An 18142-nucleotide genomic window follows, 5' to 3' on the forward strand; every position below is an offset into this window, starting at 1 on the left:
GAGGACGCCTGCCTGCCCTGCGGCACCCAGCGCTGGGGCGACCTGCGCGGGGTCACCCTGAGCTGCACCCACCAGGCTGGCGGCCACCGCCCCGTCCCCGTCCTTAGCCACCGCCTGGGCTGGCACCCGCCGCCCACCGCGCCGGGCTGGCACCCGCCCGTGCAGCCCGACAGCCGCTTTAGGGGCAGGGTCGCCTTCTGCGCCGCGGGGACAGGGGACGCCGGCGTGTCCCTGCTGCTGAGGAACCTCAGCGATCCCGATTTCGGGAATTATTCCTGCTACGCCTCCCGCGCCGCGGCTCCGCAGCTCCTCTGCTCCCTGGTGCTGCTGCCCGCGGTGGCAGGTGAGTGCCGGGGGTGGCACTGGCCCCTTTGGGGTCCCCCTCATTCCCTGCTGTGTCCAGCCTTGTCCCTATCTGGGTGATGCCCGGTGCGTCCCCCCCCCAGCAATTTGGGGGTCCCCCCCATCCCATGCCGCATCTGTCACCCCCTCCAGCCTTGTCGCCATCTGGGTGCTGCCCGGTGCCCCCCACTCTGCACCCCCTGGCAATTTGGGGTCCCCCCCATTCCCTGTGTGTCCATCCCTGTCCCCCTCTGGGTGCTGCCCCCCACTCTGCACCCCCTGGCAATTTGGGGATCCCCACATCCCCTGTGTGTCCATCCCTGTCCCCCTCTGGGTGATGCCCCCCACTCTGCATCCCCTGGCAATTTGGGGATCCCCACAACCCCTGTGTGTCCATCCCTGTCCCCCTCTGGGTGATGCCCCCCACTCTGCATCCCCTGGCAATTTGGGGTTCCCCCCATCCCCTGTGTGTCCATCCCTGTCCCCCTCTGGGTGATGCCCCCCACTCTGCACCCCCTGGCAATTTGGGGTTCCCCCCATCCCCTGTGTGTCCATCCCTGTCCCCATCTGGGTGCTGCCCCCCACTCTGCACCCCCTGGCAATTTGGGGTCCCCACATCCCCTGTGTGTCCATCCCTGTCCCCATCTGGGTGCTGCCCCCCACTCTGCACCCCCTGGCAATTTGGGGTTCCCCCCATCCCCTGGTGCATCTGTCACCTGCCCCAGCCCTGTCCCCATCTGGGTGGTGCCCGGTGCCCCCCGCTCTGCCCCTCGGGGGTTTCCCAGCCTGGCCCGGGACAGGGAGCGTGGGGAGGGCTCCGGGTCGTGTCCCCACGTGCCGGTGTCACCCCGCAGAGGTCCCGAAGGCCGCGGAGCCGGACATGATCCTGGTGGTTTGTGTCCTCACGGCCGCCTTCACCGCCGTGGCCATCGGCGTGCTCGTGTGTGCCCACGGCCGGGGCCGCTGCTGGGGGCGCAGAGGTGGGTGTGGGGGGCACAAAGGGGGGTGCTGGGGGGCACAGAGGGTATTGGGGGGGCACAGAGGGTGGGTGTGGGGCGCACAAGTGGGTGCTGTGGGAGGGGAGCAGTCGGAGACCCCTGGTCCAACTGGGGATGGGATTTGGTGTGGGGAGGGGTTTTCCAGCTCCTTTGTGGGGTGGGATGGGATGGGATGGGATGGGATGGGATGGGATGGGATGGGATGGGATGGGATGAACATGAGGGTGAGGAGGGAATGGGATACAGATTGGGGTGGGATGAAGGTGGGGATGAAGACAGGACAATGGGGATGACGGTGGTGACGGGACGAGGACAGGGACAGGGACAGGGACGGGAGCAGCTCCGTGTGGGGCCAGCGGTGCCCCACGGCCTCGTCTCACCGCCCCCTCAGCGCGGGGCCCAGCCCGGGAGCCCGGAGCCGCGGCTGGAGGGGAAGAAGGAGAGGTGGCCTTGGGTGACCTGAAGAGTCTCCACACCTGAGGCCACCCCTGGACAGGCCCACGTGTGACACCGGCACAGGACACGGCCCCAAATGGGGGGACGGGGCTCTGGGGCGGGGCTGCAGGCACGGGGTGGGGGGGCAGGATGGGTTTGGGGCGGGGGGCTCTGCTCGGACCCCGAGGGATGGGCAGGGGGCAGCTCACGGTCCCCCCACCCTCCAGGGGACCCCAAACCTCGGGGTCCCACGGCTGGGGGGCACAAAGCCTCAGATCCCAAATAAAGAGCGTTGCTCCGGAGCGGGAGTGAAGCCCCTTCCCACCCGCGAGGGGCCCGGGGCTCGGGGGGTGGGGGGTGGGGTACGGGTGGGGGTCCCCGTGCAGGGGTGGGGTGTGGGGGTCCCGGGGGTGTCCCCGTTTAGGGACGGGCTGTGGGGGAAACGCCCAGATTTGGTGGGAGTTTCTCGGGAATTTTTTGGGAATTCTTGGGAAACACCCAGATCTGGTGGGAGTTTTTTGGGAATTTCTGGGAAATTTTTTTGAGAATATTTTTTGGATTTTTCGGGAAACACCCGCACCTGGTGGGAGTTTTGGGGGAATTTTTTGAGGATTTTGTCGGGAATTTTTGGGAAACGCCCAGATCTGGTGGGAGTTTTTTGGGAATTTTTTTGGGAATTCTTGGGAAACATCCAGATCTGGTGGGTGTTTTTTGGGAATTTTTTTGGAATTTTTGGGAAATGCCCAGATCTGGTGGGAGTTTCTCGGGAATTTTTTGGGAATTCTTGGGAAACACCCAGAGCTGGTGGGAGGTTTTGGGGAATTTCTGGGATTTTTTTGAGAATATTTTTGGATTTTTTGGGAAACACCCACACCTGGTGGGAGTTTTGGGGGAATTTTTTGAGGATTTTGTTGGGAATTTTTGGGAAACGCCCAGATCTGGTGGGAGTCTTTTGGGAATTTTTTTTTTTTTTGGAGGGGGGGGGATTTTTTGGGATACTTTGGGAATTTTTTGGCCAACACGCAGATCTGGTGGGTGTTTTTTGGGAATTCCTGGGCCTTTTTGGGAACCACATCGATCCAACGGGGGGGACACCCAAGCCTGGCATCCATGGGCACCTTCCCGTTCCTTGTAGGGGCAGAAACTCCTCTGGGGAGGTTCAACCCCCCCGAGACCCCGTGCGTTGTCTGAGGGGTCTCTCTGGAGCATTTCGGGGGATCCTGGGGGCTCCTTCCAGCAGCATCCCAAGGAAATGACCCTGGGCAGTGGGAGCGGGGCTGGGCAGCGGCTCCTTGGTCACCCTAAAAGCACCGAGGGGATTTTTGGTTTTGGTTCCTCTGTCCGAAGCTCTCGTCTTCCTCCGGAAAAGGGCCGTGGCAGCTTCTGCTCCCAGGGGATTTCCGGAGAAAAGAAATCATTAGAAATGGGATAAGAATAAATGAAATCCTAGCTGTGAGTTAGGGTGATGGCACCAGGCGTGGTGGGACGAGGTGGCAGCTCTTGTCTCTGCCCGCACCAGCCAAGGTAACCCAACCGTGATGCGGCAAAACAGGGCAACATTCATCCCAAAAAATGGGATTTAAAGGTTGGATCCTCGGGAAGGATTCCTCGTGTCCCAGGGCTCAGCAAAGCTTCCCAGTTTCAGCAGCAGAGGGGAAAGGACGGGGTTTGGGCTCCCAAATCTGTCGGAGGGGTCACCGAGGGCGCAGCGTCAGCAGTGGGGCGTTTGGGGCTGATTTCAGCAGATTCGGGCCACAGACTCAGCCACGTCCTGTCAGGAAAAGCCCGAACCACCTCGGCTGACCACGGCTCAGGGATGAGGAGTGTCCCGTGTCCCTGCTGCCCCTCGTGTCCCTTCAAGGACTGAAATCAGTTACGCATCGCAGCCATGATTGTAGAATTCAACAATCTCTCCAGGCTCTGGGGTTCTCTGGGGCAGTTTCGGGCAGGGCGGGATCACCCAGGCGGGGTTTGGGCCCGACCCCCGGCTCCGCTCGGGATGCGGACAGGGTGCGCTGGCCCTTTAAGGCACGGACAGGTGCGGCAGCGCCACACCGCGCGGGGGGGCGGGACCGGCGGCGTTTGAGTGACTGAGAGGTTGACCAATAGAAAGGCAGAGTGCGGAGAGACCAGCCAATGAGCGGGCGGGAAGTGAGGGGGCGGGGCTGGGCTCGGCGGTGCTCGCTGAGGGGCGAAGCGCGGACCGGTCCCGTTCGGCTCCGTTCGGCACCGCTCGGCACCGCTCGGCTCCGTTCGGCACCGCTCGGCCATGGCGAGGCGGGCGGCGGCCCCCGCCGGGCCCGTCGGGGACGACTTCTCCTTCGTGAGCCCGGTGGCCAAGTACTTGCTCTTCTTCTTCAACCTGCTCTTCTGGGTGAGTGCGGGGACACCGCGACACCCCATTCCCGAAGAACCCCCGGCCCCTGGGGCTGTCCCCATCCCTGCTCCCCATTGGCATCACCCCATCGCCGGCATCCCCGGGACCCCCCAGCCCTTGGGGACCCCCGGCCCCTGGGGCTGGCCCCAGCCCTGCACCTATTTGGGACCCCGCATTCCCGGGATCCCCAGACCCACCTCCATCCTCAGGATTTTGGGGCTGTGCCCACCCATGGATCCCACTGGAATCCGCTCTCCTCGGGTATCCATCCCCGGGACCCGACCGTGACCCCGCACTCCTGAGGGACTCCCGGCTCCTGGGAGAGTCCCCATCCCACTGGGATCCCTCATTCCAGAACGGGTTTCCTCATTCCCCGAGGGGTTTTGGGGTCCTTTGGGTCCCCACCACCTCGCCGGGACCCTTCCTGGCCCCACACAGGTGACAAGGGGGACAGAGACCCCCCCTTGTCCCCAGCCCATCCCAGGGATATCTCTTGCAGGAAAGCCACGTGGTTTTCCATGTTTGGGGGGCTTTTTGAGTTGTTTTTTTGGGGTTTTTTTGGTGGTTTGTTTGGGTTTTTTTCAGGGGATTTTTAAAATGTTTTTGAGGGATTTTTATGGTGTTGAAAGGTTTTATGTTTTGAGGATTTTTTTAATGTTTTAGGGATTTTTTTAAAAAGTGTTTTGGAGACTTTTGTACTGCTTGGGAAGTTTGGGAGGGGGGGGTTATGTTTTGGGGGTTTTTTTAATGCTTTTGTGAGGGGTTGTTTTTTTTTTTTTTTTGGCACGTTATTTCCGCGTTTGCAATCGTATTTTTGAGGAAGTTCCTGGCTTCCGATAAACCATGTCCCTGTGTCCAGCCAGCCGGGGAGGAACAGGGCTGGCGGGGTGACCTTCTGGGAGGTGGGGACAGCGGTGGCCTCCGGGGAGGTGGGGACACGGTGGGCACGGCGTGACAAGGGGAAACTGAGGCAGCGGCTCCAGCTCTGCTGCCCCGTCCGCGGGTGGGGACACGGGGGTGGTGACACCTGCGGGGGTCCCTCCCGTGTCCTGCTCTGCAGGTGATCTCCGTGGTGATGGTGGCCGTGGGGGTGTACGCGCGGCTGCTGAAGCACGCAGGTGAGCTCGGGGCTGCCCGTGGCTGCCGGGGGCTGGCGTGGGGCATCCCGGGCAGCGCCGGTGACGGCTCGCCGTGACAGAGGCGGCGATGGCGTGCCTGGCGGTGGACCCCGCCATCCTCCTGGTCGTGGTGGGCGTCCTCACCTTCCTCATCACCTTCTGCGGCTGCGTGGGCTCCTTGCGGGAGAACATCTGCCTGCTGCGGATGGTCAGTCCTGCGGAGGGGCGCGGGTCCCTCGTGGGGACGTGAGGGTGTCCGTGCCACGGTGCCCTCAGCATTCCCGTTCCTTTTCCCACAGTTCTCTGTCTGCCTGACCGTCGTGTTCCTCCTGCAGCTGGCAGCTGGTGTGCTGGGCTTTGTCTTCTCGGATAAGGTACTGGGGGGGGCTGGGTGACCCCGAGCCTGTCCTGCTGGGTGACAACCTCGCTGGTGTCCCCCCGTTTGTCCCCCAGGCACGTGGGAAGGTCAGCGAGATCATCAACGGGGCCATCGTGCATTACCGGGATGACCTGGACCTGCAGAACCTCATTGATTTCGGGCAGAAGGAGGTGACCGGGGGGGGTCTGGAGGGTCGGGGTTTCCCTCCAGTGGATGAGGACGTGTCCCCATTCCTGGGCCAGGCTTAAATCTGTGGGGTGGCACAGGCTGAGGACGTTGGATAAGAGGATTTGATGTTCGTGGTGATGTCCTGCCCAGGCAGGGAGAGGTTGGGGAGAGCTGGAGGAAAAGTGGGTGGGGGGCACAAGCAGCCCTGAGTGCCCTGTCCCCCTGCCACGGGCTGGGGTCCCGTCCCCGCAGTTCAGCTGCTGCGGGGGTGTCTCCTACAAGGACTGGTCCCAGAACATGTACTTCAACTGCACGGCCACCAACCCCAGCCACGAGCGCTGCTCCGTGCCCTTCTCCTGCTGCCTGCGCGACGCCAGCCAGGTCAGTCCTGGGGGTGCCTCAGGGGACCCTGTCCTGGGCCTGTCCTCCTTGGGGCTGGGCTGAGCCTGGAGCCCTTCCCAGGGACAGGGAACGCACTCATGGCAGCGTATGGACCCCATCCTGCCTTCTGGGTTTGGGTTCCTCATCCCAATCTCTGGGTTTGGGTTCCCCATCCACCCTCTGGGTTTGGGTTCCTCATCCCAATCTCTGGGTTTGGGTTCCCCATCCCACCCTCCGGGTTTGGGTTCCCCATCCCACTCTCCAAGTTTGGGTTCCCCATCCACCTCCCGGGTTTGGGTTCCCCATCCCAATCTCTGGGTTTGGGTTCCCCATCCACCCTCTGGGTTTGGGTTCCCCATCCCAATCTCTGGGTTTGGGTTCCCCATCCCACTCTCCGGGTTTGGGTTCCCCATCCACCCTCTGGGTTTGGGTTCCCCATCCCACTCTCCGGGTTTGGGTTCCCCATCCACCCTCCGGGTTTGGGTTCCCCATCCACCCTCTGGGTTTGGGTTCCCCATCCCCCCTCCGGGTTTGGGTTCCCCATCCCACTCTCCGGGTTTGGGTTCCCCATCCCACTCTCCAAGTTTGGGTTCCCCATCCCCCCTCCGGGTTTGGGTTCCCCATCCCACTCTCCGGGTTTGGGTTCCCCATCCCCCCTCCGGGTTTGGGTTCCCCATCCCCCCTCCGGGTTTGGGTTCCCCATCCACCTCCCGGGTTTGGGGACTCCCAGCTGGGGCTGCTGTGCTGAGGTGGGGGTGGTTTTCTCTTTGGGAGCAGGGGGTATTGAAGGACTCTGGCTCTGGAGGGCTGGCGTGGGGACACCCGAGGAGGGGGACACCCCACCAAGGCCAGGGCCAGAGCTCCTGGTCGCCCTACGGCTGCCCCTCAAGAGCAGGGACCCCAGCGTGTTCTGTCCCCAGCCCTGCTGTGCTCTGTCCCCTCTCCCAGGCCGTCATCAACACCATGTGTGGCCACGGGATGCAGGCCAGGGGCTACCTGGAGGCCAGTGCCTTCATCTACACCAACGGCTGCATTGACAAGCTGGTCAACTGGACCCACAGCAACCTCTTCCTGCTGGGGGGCATCACGGTGGGGCTGGCCCTGCCCCAGGTACGGGCCCCGGGCACTGCTGGGGAGAAGGGTCTGTCCCCAAGCTCTGCTCTGTGGGGTTTTTTTTGGGGAGTTGCCTTAAGGGTGTGGCTGATTGCAAGCTGGGGGAGCTGGGATGGGATTTGGGGTGGGGGAGCGATGCAGATGTCAGGCACGGGGGGCATGGGGTGGCACTGCCTGGTGTCCCTCAGCACCTCCCTCTCCCATTCCTCTTCTGCTCTCTCCCCCCTCCCTCTTGCTCTTTCCCTTTCTCTTGCTTTTCTCTCCTTCCTCTTCCTCTCCCACTTCCCTCTTCCCCTTCCTTCCCTCTCCCTATCTCTCCGCCCTTCTTCTTCCCATTCCTCTCTCTTCCCTTTCCCCTTCCCCTCTCATTTCCTTCCCTCTCCTCTTCCTTTCTCTTCCCTTCTCCTCCCTCTTCCTCTCCTCTTTCTCTCTCTCCTTCCCTTTATCTCTCTTCCCCTTTTCCTCTCCCCATCCCCTCCTTCTCCTTCATCTCCCCCTTCTTCTCCTCTCCCTCTCCCTATCTATCCCTCCTTCCTCTTACCTTCCCCTTCTCCCTCTCCCCCTCCCTTCCTCTGTTCCTTTCCCTCCCTCTCTCTTTCCCCTCTCCGTCCCTCCCCTCCAGCTGGTGGGCATCGTCCTGGCACAGCTCCTCATCAACCAGATCCGCGACCAGATCAAGCTGCAGCTCTACAACCAGCAGCACCGGGCAGACCCCTGGTACTGAGCTCGCCCCGGGGTCTCCACGGGCATTCCCAAACCCCGGATCTGCGGGAAGAGCCGGAGGGGCTTTGCTGGAGAAGACGGAATGCAGAGAGGGATGTGCAGGGACCGTGGAGACTCCGTGCCTTTGGCAGCCGGTGCTGGGCTTGGCCAGGATGTGCTGAGCTGAACCAGCGCCGGGGAATCGCTGTCTGTGTGTCTGTCTGTCCGTCCTGCTGGTGCACAAACCGTGCACAAAGCTCTGCACGCGGATGTGCTTCCCCTCTCTCCACATGTGCTGGAGAAGGACATTTATCCGTGTGTGTGTGTGTGTGTGTGTGTGTGTGTGTGTCCGTGCACCGAGCTGCCTTCGCCCAGGCTGGGCTGCAGGAACTGGGGGAATTTGGGGACATTCCCCCCATCACCGGCTGCCACATCGGCTCCGTCCCGCTGTCCCTGGGCAGCCGAGGCCACAGGACCCGAGGGGACAGCCCCGCGGCCTGGCCGTGCCCCGCCGTGCCGAGCCCCTCGCGGACGAGTCGCTGCCGGGCTGTGCCGCTTCCTTGGCTTTCACGGACAATAAAGAGACGAGCCCGGCCGCTCCGAGCTCTGCCAGCCCTGCAGGGGACAGCACGGTGGCTCTGGGGACAGGCAGAGGCCGCCTCCCCGCTCCGCTGCCGGGACCCTGCGCTGTTGTGCCGCCGGGAGACCCCGAAACAGGCCGGGAAAAGGCGCTGAGGGGCCGCCCCGCGGGCTCGGCCTGGCCGCGGCCTCTCGGAGCTGTCGCAAACCTGTGGGTGGAGCTTTTTGGAGTTGGGTTTTTTCTTTTTTCTTTTTTTTTTTTTTTTTTTTTTTTTCCCCTTTTAATTTTCCCTTCTGCTCAGGCTGGGTGGTCCCTCTCGCGGAGGGAGCCGGGATGCGGCCCAGCGCACGGCTCTTTGTGTGCGGCCGGGAGGCTTCTCTCCTCAAAAAAAAACCACCCCTTTTTGGCCTCTTTTCCCCTCAAAATCCACCTCATCCCCCCGCCGGAATGTGGTTTGTTACCCCAAAAAGTGATTTCTTCCCCCCCGAAGTGCTTGCTTCTCCGACACCTCCCCCAAAATACCCGGATTTTTCCCCTACAAAAGTTACCTTTCTCCCCAAAACTTCTCCTCCAAAGTGCTACTTCTCAAAAAAAAAAAAAAAAAAAGCAAGTTTGCTCCAAAAAGTAGCTGCTCTCCAAAAAACTGGCTTTCCCCCCAAAAAACCCCTGTCTTTTCTCTCCCAAAAGCGACTTTTCTTCCCCCAAAAGGGCCTTCTCCCCAAAAACCAAATTTTCTCCCCAAAAAATTCTTTTGTCCCCCCAAACTGATTTTTCCCCCCCAAAAAAGTAATCTGCCCCTAAAAAAAGGAACTTTCCTCCACAAAAATCAAGTTCTCTCCCCTCAAAATTATTTTTTCTCTCCTGAAATTGAATTTTCCCCAAAAAGAGAACTCCCCCCTCAAAAAAGTAACTTTTTTTTCCCCAGGAAAAGTATTTTTCATCACTGAAAAGTGACTTTTACCCCTAAAAAAGTAATTTTTCCTTTAAAAAAGTAACTTTTCTTCCCCCCAAAGTGACTTCTCTTCCCCCAAAAAGTTTTATCCACAAATGGAAACTTTTCCCTCCCAATCAAGTGCTTTTTGTCCCCTAAAAATGACTTTTGTTCCCCCAAAACCAACTTTTCTCCTCTCAAAAGTGGCTTCTTTCCCCCAAAGGCAACTTTTCACCTCCAAAAAGTAATTTTTTTACTCACAAAGGCCTTTTCATCACAAAGACATTTTATTCCACCAAAAAAAAAGAGTACCTTTTTCTCACAAGAAGGAACTTTTTCCTCACAAAATTGACATTTTCCTCATATAAAGTGATGTTTTCATCACAAATGCAACTTTTTCCTCCCAAAATTGTACCTTTTCTTCAAAAGAATGAACTTTTCCCTCACAAATAGTGACTTTTTCATACGGAAAGGGAACTTTTTCCTCCCAGAAGTGACTTTTTCCTCACAAAAGGGACGTGTTCTTCACAAAAAGGGACTTCTTCCCCACAAGAGTGAGTTTTTCCTCAGAAAAAGGAACTTTTTCTTCAAAAAAAAGAACTTTTCCCTCACAAAAAGTGACTTTTTTCCTCATGAGTGAGTTTTTTCCTCACAAAAAGGACGTGTTCTTCACAAAAAGGGACTTCTTCCCCACAAGAGTGAGTTTTTCCTCAGAAAAAGGAACTTTTTCTTCAAAAAAAAAATAACTTTTCCCTCACAAAAAGTGACTTTTTTTCCTCACGAGTGAGTTTTTTTCCTCACAAAAAGGAACATTCCCCTCAGAAAAAGGAATCTTTTCCCCACAAAAAGCGCCTTTTCCTCACCAAAAGCGACTTTTCCCTCACCAAAACTGACATTTTCCTCACGAGAAGAACTTTTTCCTCGCAAAACCCCACTTTTCCCTAACTTTTTAGCGACTTTTCCCCTCACAAATCGCGTCTCTTACCCTCCGCAGCGCTTCCCCCGCGGTCCCTCCCTCAGCCCGCCCCGGCGGGGGGCGCGGGCCGGGCCGGGCCGCGGCGGCGGCGGCGGCGGAGGAGGAGGAGGCGGAGGAGGAGCAGCGGGGCCGCTCCGCTCGCTCCCGGCGAGCCCAACAAAGGCGACGGGGCCATGGCGGGCCCCTCGCCCCGCTCCGAGCCGCCCTAAGCCCGCCGAGCACCGCCGCGATGTGGCCGGGCCGCGGCGGGAGGCGCTGGGCGCTGGCGCTGGCCTTGGCGCTGGCCCTGGGCGGCCGCTGCCCCGCCGCCCACAACGCCTCGGCCGGGCCCCCGCGCTGCCGCCGCCCCGCGCCCTGCGAGCGGCTCCGCTTCGGCGCCTGCCTGGGCTCGGCGCTGCCCTACGCCGCCACCTCCACGCTGCTGGCCACCGACTCCGCCTCGCAGGAGGAGGCGCACGGGAAGCTGCTGCTCTGGTCCGGTACGGACGGGACGGCACCGGGAGAGGGGCGAGTGCGGGAGAGGCCCGGGATGGGGCTGGGAGGGGGATGGGGGAGCCGTGAAGGGAGGCGCGGGGTGGGGGGGGATGTGGAGGGGAGGTTGGGTGTAGTGTGGAGGGGGTGGGATATTGGGGGGCTGGGGATGGGTACGGTGTAGAAAAGTGGATAGAGGGGGAGTGGGGGTGAGTACAGTATAGAAAAGTGAATAGAGGGGGAGTGGGGATGGGTACAGCGTAGAAAAGTGGATAGAGGGGGAGTGGGGATGGGTACAGTATAGAAAAGTGGATAGAGGGGGAGTGGGGATGGGTACAGTATAGAAAAGTGGATAGAGGGGGAGTGGGGATGGGTACAGTATAGAAAAGTGGATAGCGGGGGAGTGGGGGTGAGTACAGTATAGAAAAGTGGATGGCAGGGGAGTGGGGATGGGTACAGTGTAGAAAAGTGTGTAGAGGGGGAGTGGGGGTGAGTACAGTATAGAAAAGTGGATGGCAGGGGAGTGGGGATGGGTACAGTATAGAAAAGTGTGTAGAGGGGGAGTGGGGGTGAGTACAGTATAGAAAAGTGGATGGCAGGGGAGTGGGGATGGGTACAGTGTAGAAAAGTGTGTAGAGGGGGAGTGGGGGTGAGTACAGTATAGAAAACTGTAGAGCAAGGGAGTGGGGACGGGTACAGTGTAGAAAAGTGGATAGAGGGGGGCTGGGCATGGGTACAGTATGGAAACCTCTGTAGCAGGGGACAGGGGATGGATTCATGTAGAGGGGAGCAGTGTAGCGGGAGGTAGGAGATGGCTACAGTACAGATATTTGCATGGCAGGAGTCTGGGGATGGGGGCAGTATAGAAAATGGTTTATTGGGGGCTGGGGATGGGTACATATAGAAAATGGTTTATTGGGGGAATGGGGATGGATGCAGTATAGAAAATGGTTTATCAGGGGCTGGGGGTGGGCACAGTGTGGAGAAGAGCAGTACAGGGGGTACAGTACAGAGGGGAGCAGTACAGCAGGGACGGGGGCTGAGCCCCTATGGCAGGGGCTCTGTCCAGCCCCGCTGATGGGCACGGTGCCCCCGAGGCCCTACAGAGGGGTCCCAGCGCTGTGTGGGTGCTGTGGGGCACAGCAGGAGCTGGCCGTGCCCGGGGTGGTGACGGCGCTGTCCCCTCCCCGCAGGCCTGCGCAACGCCCCGCGCTGCTGGGACGTCATCCAGCCCCTGCTCTGCGCCGTGTACATGCCCAAGTGCGAGGATGGGCAGGTGGAGCTGCCCAGCCAGACCCTGTGCCAGGCCACCCGGGCACCCTGCACCATCGTGGAGCGTGAGCGCGGCTGGCCCGACTTCCTCAAGTGCACCACCGACCGCTTCCCCGAGGGGTGCCCGGTACGGCGCGGGCACACGGGGATGGGAAGGGAAATTCCTTTCTGGAGGAGAAAAGGGTTGGTGTTGGTCAGTCTGGAGAAGAGAAGGATCCAGGGAGAGCTGAGAGCCCCTTGCAGGGCCTAAAGGGGCTCCAGGAGAGCTGCAGAGGGACTGGGGCCAAGGCCTGGAGGGCCAGGAGCCAGGGAATGGCTTCCCAGTGCCAGAGGGCAGGGCTGGGTGGGAGATTGGGAATTGGGAATTGCTGGCTGGGAGGGTGGGCAGGCCCTGGCCCAGGGTGCCCAGAGCAGCTGGGGCTGCCCCTGGATCCCTGGCAGTGGCCAAGGCCAGGCTGGACATTGGGGCTGGAGCAGCCTGGCACAGTGGGAGGTGTCCCTGCCCATGGCAGAGGTGGCACTGGAGGGGCTTTAAGGTCCTTTCCACACAAACCATTCCATGATTCCACAGTGACTATGAAACCCAACTGTCCCCTGCCCTCCATGGGGGACTGGTGTCCATCTTGGCCACGGGGGTGTCTCCTCCTCCTCCTCCTCCTCCTCCTCCTCCTCCTCCTCCTCCTCAGAGCCTCGTTTCCCCTCTGGCAGAATGAGGTCCAGAACATCAAGTTCAACAGCTCGGGGCAGTGCGAGGCGCCGCTGGTGAGGACAGACAACCCCAAGAGCTGGTACGAGGACGTGGAGGGCTGCGGCATCCAGTGCCAGAACCCGCTCTTCACCGAGAAGGAGCACCGCGAGATGCACGTCTACATCGCCGCCTTCAGCTCCGTCACCATCTTCTGCACCTTCTTCACCCTGGTGAGACGCGGGGGAACACGGGGAGGTGTCCCCAAAAGGGGACCGGGCACTGAGCTGTCACATTCTCCACCCCCCAGGCCACGTTTGTTGCCGACTGGAGGAACTCCAACCGCTACCCCCGCCGTCATCCTGTTCTACGTCAACGCCTGCTTCTTCGTGGGCAGCATCGGCTGGCTGGCACAGTTCATGGACGGCGCCCGCAAAGAGATCGTGTGCCGGGCCGACGGCACCATGCGGCTCGGGGAGCCCACGTAGGTGTCACCTCCGTCCCCAGCCCACCACCAGAGCTGTCCCGGGCACCAAGGAGGGCTCTTGGAGGGTGAGACCCCCTTCCTCCTGCGCGTCCCCTCGGGGAGGTTGGTGACACGCTTGTCTCTGCAGCTCCAACGAGACGCTGTCCTGCGTCATCATCTTCGTCATCGTGTACTACTCGCTGATGTCGGGGGTCATCTGGTTTGTCATGCTCACCTACGCCTGGCACACGTCCTTCAAGGCGCTGGGCACCACCTACCAGCCGCTGCTGGGCAAGACCTCCTACTTCCACCTCATCACCTGGTCCATCCCCTTCGTGCTCACCGTGGCCATCCTGGCTGTGGCGCAGGTAACGGGGATGCCGTCACGGGGCGATGTCTCAGGGCGACGCCCACACAGCCAGCTGACCCTGCTGTCCCTGTCCCTGCCAGGTGGACGGTGACTCCGTCAGTGGCATCTGCTTCGTGGGCTACAAGAACTACCGCTACCGAGCCGGCTTCGTGCTGGCGCCCATCGGGCTCGTGCTCATCGTGGGGGGCTATTTCCTCATCCGGGGTAGGTGTGGGCTCTGGGAAGGGGTGGGGTCGCCGTGGGTGTCCCCCACACCCTGACCCCCTCATCCTCCACCACAGGGGTCATGACGCTCTTCTCCATCAAGAGCAACCACCCCGGGCTGCTGAGCGAGAAGGCGGCCAGCAAGATCAACGAGACCATGCTGCGCCTGGGTGAGGGCTCCCCCAGCACTGTTCCCGAGGGAATTGGGGTGGGAATGGGGACATTTTGTCCCCTGAAGTCACCAGGGGTGGTGGCAGTGGGGGACAAAGCTGCAGTGGCTGTGGCACAGGCCCAGTGCAGCGTCTTTGTCTCGGTGTCACCGGGGGTTTGGCTGAAGCGGGGATGTCCCTCTTCTCTTCCAGGCATCTTCGGCTTCTTGGCCTTTGGCTTCGTCTTCATCACCTTTGGCTGCCACTTCTACGACTTCTTCAACCAGGCCGAGTGGGAGCGCAGCTTCCGGGAATACGTCCTGTGAGTGGGACGGGGACAGGGGTGGCCCCCGGCACCCCGCACCGCAGCGGGGATGGCCCCGTGTCCTCCACCAGCGGTGCCACCGCATCGCCGCGGGGCCCTGGCCCTACAGCCACCATCCCCCTGCATCCCCGCAGGTGCGAGGCCAACGTGACCATCGCCACGCAGACCAACAAACCCATCCCGGACTGCGAGATCAAGAACCGGCCGAGCCTCCTGGTGGAGAAGATCAACCTCTTCGCCATGTTCGGCACCGGCGTCTCCATGAGCACCTGGGTCTGGACCAAGGCCACCCTGCTCATCTGGAAGCGCACCTGGTGCAGGTGGGACCCCGAGGGTGTCACCCGAGCTCCCCTCCTGCCCCATCCAATGGGATTTTGGAGGACATTCCCCAGATGTTTGTCCCTCAGCTCAATGAGCTGTGGGCTCACAGCAGCTCAGGAATGGGGTGGCCTCTCCCATTTGTGGGACACCTCCATCCCCAGGGAACCCATTCCCCAGCATGGTGTGCCCATCCAGCACGGGAGGGGGAGATGGGGAGGGTCCCTGTGCCCCCAGCTGTGACACCTGTGCCCCTCCACGTCCCCTCTGTGCCCCTCCGTGTCCCCAGGCTGACGGGGCAGAGCGATGACCAACCCAAGAGGATCAAGAAGAGCAAGATGATCGCCAAGGCCTTCTCCAAGCGCAAGGAGCTGCTGCGCGACCCGGGCCAGGAGCTGTCCTTCAGCATGCACACCGTGTCCCACGACGGCCCTGTGGGTACGTGCCTGTGGCAGGGGATGTCCCCAGCAGCACCCTGGGGTCCCCACTGTCCCCCCCTTGACCGGACACCCCTGTCCCTGCAGCTGGTTTGGCGTTTGACATCAACGAGCCGTCGGCCGACGTGTCCTCGGCGTGGGCCCAGCACGTCACCAAGATGGTGGCCAGGAGAGGGGCTATCCTGCCCCAGGACATCTCCGTGACACCTGTGGCGACACCTGGCAAGTGCTTGGGGATCGTGCGGGGGATTTCTGGGGGATGAGCCGCGCTGGGGGTGTCGGGGCTGTGCGGGGAGGCAGAGTTGGGGGTGGTGGCCGGCACGGGCGGGGATGTGGCCACTCACAGCCACCTCACCCCGCGTCCCCCAGTGCCACCAGAGGAGAGAGCCAACCTGTGGGTGGTGGAGGCCGACGTGTCCCCGGAGCTGCAGAAGCGCAGCGGCCGCAAGAAGAAGCGGAGGAAGAAGAAGAAGGAGGTGAACCCTGACCCCGAGCGCTGCCTGGGGGGCTCCGCAGCCCTCGCCGCGCCCAGCGCCGTCCCTCGCCTGCCCCGCCTGCCCCCTCAGCCCTGCCTGGTGGCCTTTGCCCCCGATGTCCTGCCACCTGTCCAGCCCGATGCCACCTTCCCCGGGGGCCCGTGGGACGGGCGCCGCAGAGCCAACGTCTTGCACCTCATCAGCAACCCCTTCTGCCCTGAGAGCAGGGCCGCGGACGAGGAGAGCCCCGGCCCCGCTGCTGGGCGCTGGCAGCACAACGGGGGCCCCCTGTGGCCCCCCAACCCCGGCCCCCTGCCCCGCCCCGGGGGGCCCAGGACTCAGGGCCGCCGCGCAGGGCTGGCCCCCATCCACTCTCGGACCAACCTGGTGGACGCGGAGCTGCTGGATCCCGATTCGGACTTCTGATCCCACCGGGATGTGGGCAGGGGATGGGCTGAGACCCAAAGGCTCCTCCAGCAGCCTGCGAGGGGACACCAGAACCCACCTCATCCCACTGGGATCCATCCCAAATATCCCACCAGCGTGGCCACGTCCGATTTCTCCCCTTGGAGGCCGCATCTGCATCAGCCAGACAGACTCGATGCCCTTCCCAGCCTGGCAAGGGTTTGGGATTCCCTCCAGCATCCCTGGGAGAAAGGAGCTGTCAGCGGAACAAGCCCCAGCTCCCACAGGGATTTAAGGACGAGGGGGACACTCGGGGACAGCGTAGATCAGGGTAGATTTTGGGGAGGTTTGCCCCACACCCCGGGGTGCTGACGGCCCTGGCTCTGCCCCACCCACGGCTAGAGGTACGTAGAGCTCACACACACTTTGTGCCAATAGGGAATTTTTTCTTAAATTTCTGATTTTTTTTTAATCTTTGTATCATGATGGGGATGTGATGCCAGGCACAGCCTCTGCTCGGGGTGAGCCCACAGGGGCGGCAGCAGCAGCAGCATCCCTGGGGTGCTCCCCTACTTTGGGTTCACCCCAATCCCTTCAGAGATCCCAAAGTGCCTTCCAGCTCCCCAGAGAGCTGAGCCAGACCCAGATCGGGATCAGTGGGGTGCCAGCGCCACGGGAAATGGGAAGAGAATCGCCTCGGGCTGCGTGGGCACTCCCTGAGCGAAAAAAAAACCCCAAAAAACCTTCAAACCTCGGCGTGCTCGAGGTGAATCAGGGTCAGCAACCCCCAGGGCAAAGCTTTTTTATTATATTTTTAGGAAAAAAAAAAAAAGAAAATGAACTCGCAGCAAACCCAGCCGAGCCCTGAGGCAGGAGGGCTCCAGTCCCTGCTGGTGTTTGATGTGCCCATTACCCCTGTTTTTATTAAGTCCTGGCTTTTTTGGGTTTTTTTCTGCTATCCCAGCGACTTCCACGGGTTCTTTTTTGCTGTGTAAAGGAAAACCCTCCTGTATCAGTATTAAATTTACCGAGTTTTCATTCCCAGTGCTTTCTCTGGGCTCTTTGGGGGAGGGATCAATGTGGGAAAACACTGGGGGGAGCTTGTCCTTTCTCCTAAAACTCCTTCCTGCTTTAAAAACGGCTTTAAAAACTGCTTGAAGCTGCTTTAAAGTGCTTCAAACTCCTTTAAAGCACCGTAAAAACTGCTTTAAAGTGCTCTGAACTCCCCTGCTCCACCTGTGGAATGCAGAAGGGAGGGTCTGGAAATGCCAGCGGGTGCTGTGGGGACACTTTTGGGGACAACTGGACAGTTTTGGGGACAACTGGCCGCAAACTGGGAGCACTGGGCGGGCCCTTTGCCAGCAGGTGGCACCACGGGCTAAAATATCCCCCAAATCGTCGCCTGGGTGGCCCCAAATTTTGGGGGGGGACTGCCAGGTGAGGTCCCATCCGATGTTTCCCACAGCGCCGGTGCTTTTTTGGGGGGAAAAACGCTGCTTTTGGGAAAAGATCCCTTCTTTATTTCGCTTGGGAGCCAGGCAGCTGCACGGTTTGGTTATCCTGAAAACCAGACCTTGACATTTGGGTGGAATTGGTCAGGGAAAATTGCATTTTTCCAGTGGTTTTTTTTAGGGCTGACCCTGCTCCGGAGTCAAAGCTGGGTTGTCTGGGATGAAACAAAATATTTCGCTTTATCTCCCACTTTTTCTTTTTTTTTTAGCCCTTCCCCCCCCCCCCCCCCTTTTTATATATTTTCTTTTGTGGCTTTCTTAGTTAAAACCCAGTTCTAACAAAGCTACTCCTAAATAATTTGCAGTTTTGAAACAACAACAAAAAAGCGGAAATATTTAAATTTTGGAAGCAGCAGGAGATGGCCTGACAACATCATATTTCCTCCCAAAAAAAACCCCACCCCACCTTGATTTGGCACAGAGGGACAACATTTTTAAGGAAGGAAAACACCCCCAATTTGCCAAAATCCAGCGGATTTTCCTGCCTGGATCTCAAATATCCTTAGGGAAAAGCTCCAACATTCCCGTGGGAGGTGCAGGAGAGCAAAGCACC

At 60.3% G+C, this 18142-nt stretch overlaps 2 protein-coding genes across 2 annotated transcripts; both read left to right on the forward strand.

The window, feature by feature from the left end:
* The first annotated feature begins 3945 nt into the window (after positions 1-3945).
* On the forward strand, positions 3946-8800 carry TSPAN33 (tetraspanin 33). The gene is made up of 8 exons (XM_039571315.1): positions 3946-4149; positions 5213-5270; positions 5351-5478; positions 5570-5644; positions 5724-5819; positions 6070-6198; positions 7147-7308; positions 7934-8800. The coding sequence occupies exons 1-8, from the start codon at positions 4045-4047 to the stop codon at positions 8033-8035; spliced, it is 855 nt and encodes a 284-aa protein (XP_039427249.1). The 5' UTR covers positions 3946-4044; the 3' UTR covers positions 8036-8800.
* Positions 8801-10590: 1790 nt separating this feature from the next.
* On the forward strand, positions 10591-17122 carry SMO (smoothened, frizzled class receptor). Its single transcript, XM_039571314.1, is given in 13 exon segments — positions 10591-10979; positions 12165-12370; positions 12952-13161; positions 13239-13277; positions 13279-13412; positions 13543-13762; positions 13845-13968; positions 14046-14138; positions 14331-14439; positions 14577-14762; positions 15050-15198; positions 15285-15419; positions 15567-17122. Coding segments are annotated over 13 exon segments (2388 nt in total). The 5' UTR covers positions 10591-10729; the 3' UTR covers positions 16100-17122.
* The last annotated feature ends 1020 nt before the right edge of the window (positions 17123-18142 follow it).

The sequence above is a fragment of the Corvus cornix genome, chromosome 1A, assembly GCF_000738735.6.
Source record: "Corvus cornix cornix isolate S_Up_H32 chromosome 1A, ASM73873v5, whole genome shotgun sequence".
Taxonomy (NCBI): Eukaryota; Metazoa; Chordata; class Aves; order Passeriformes; family Corvidae; genus Corvus; species Corvus cornix.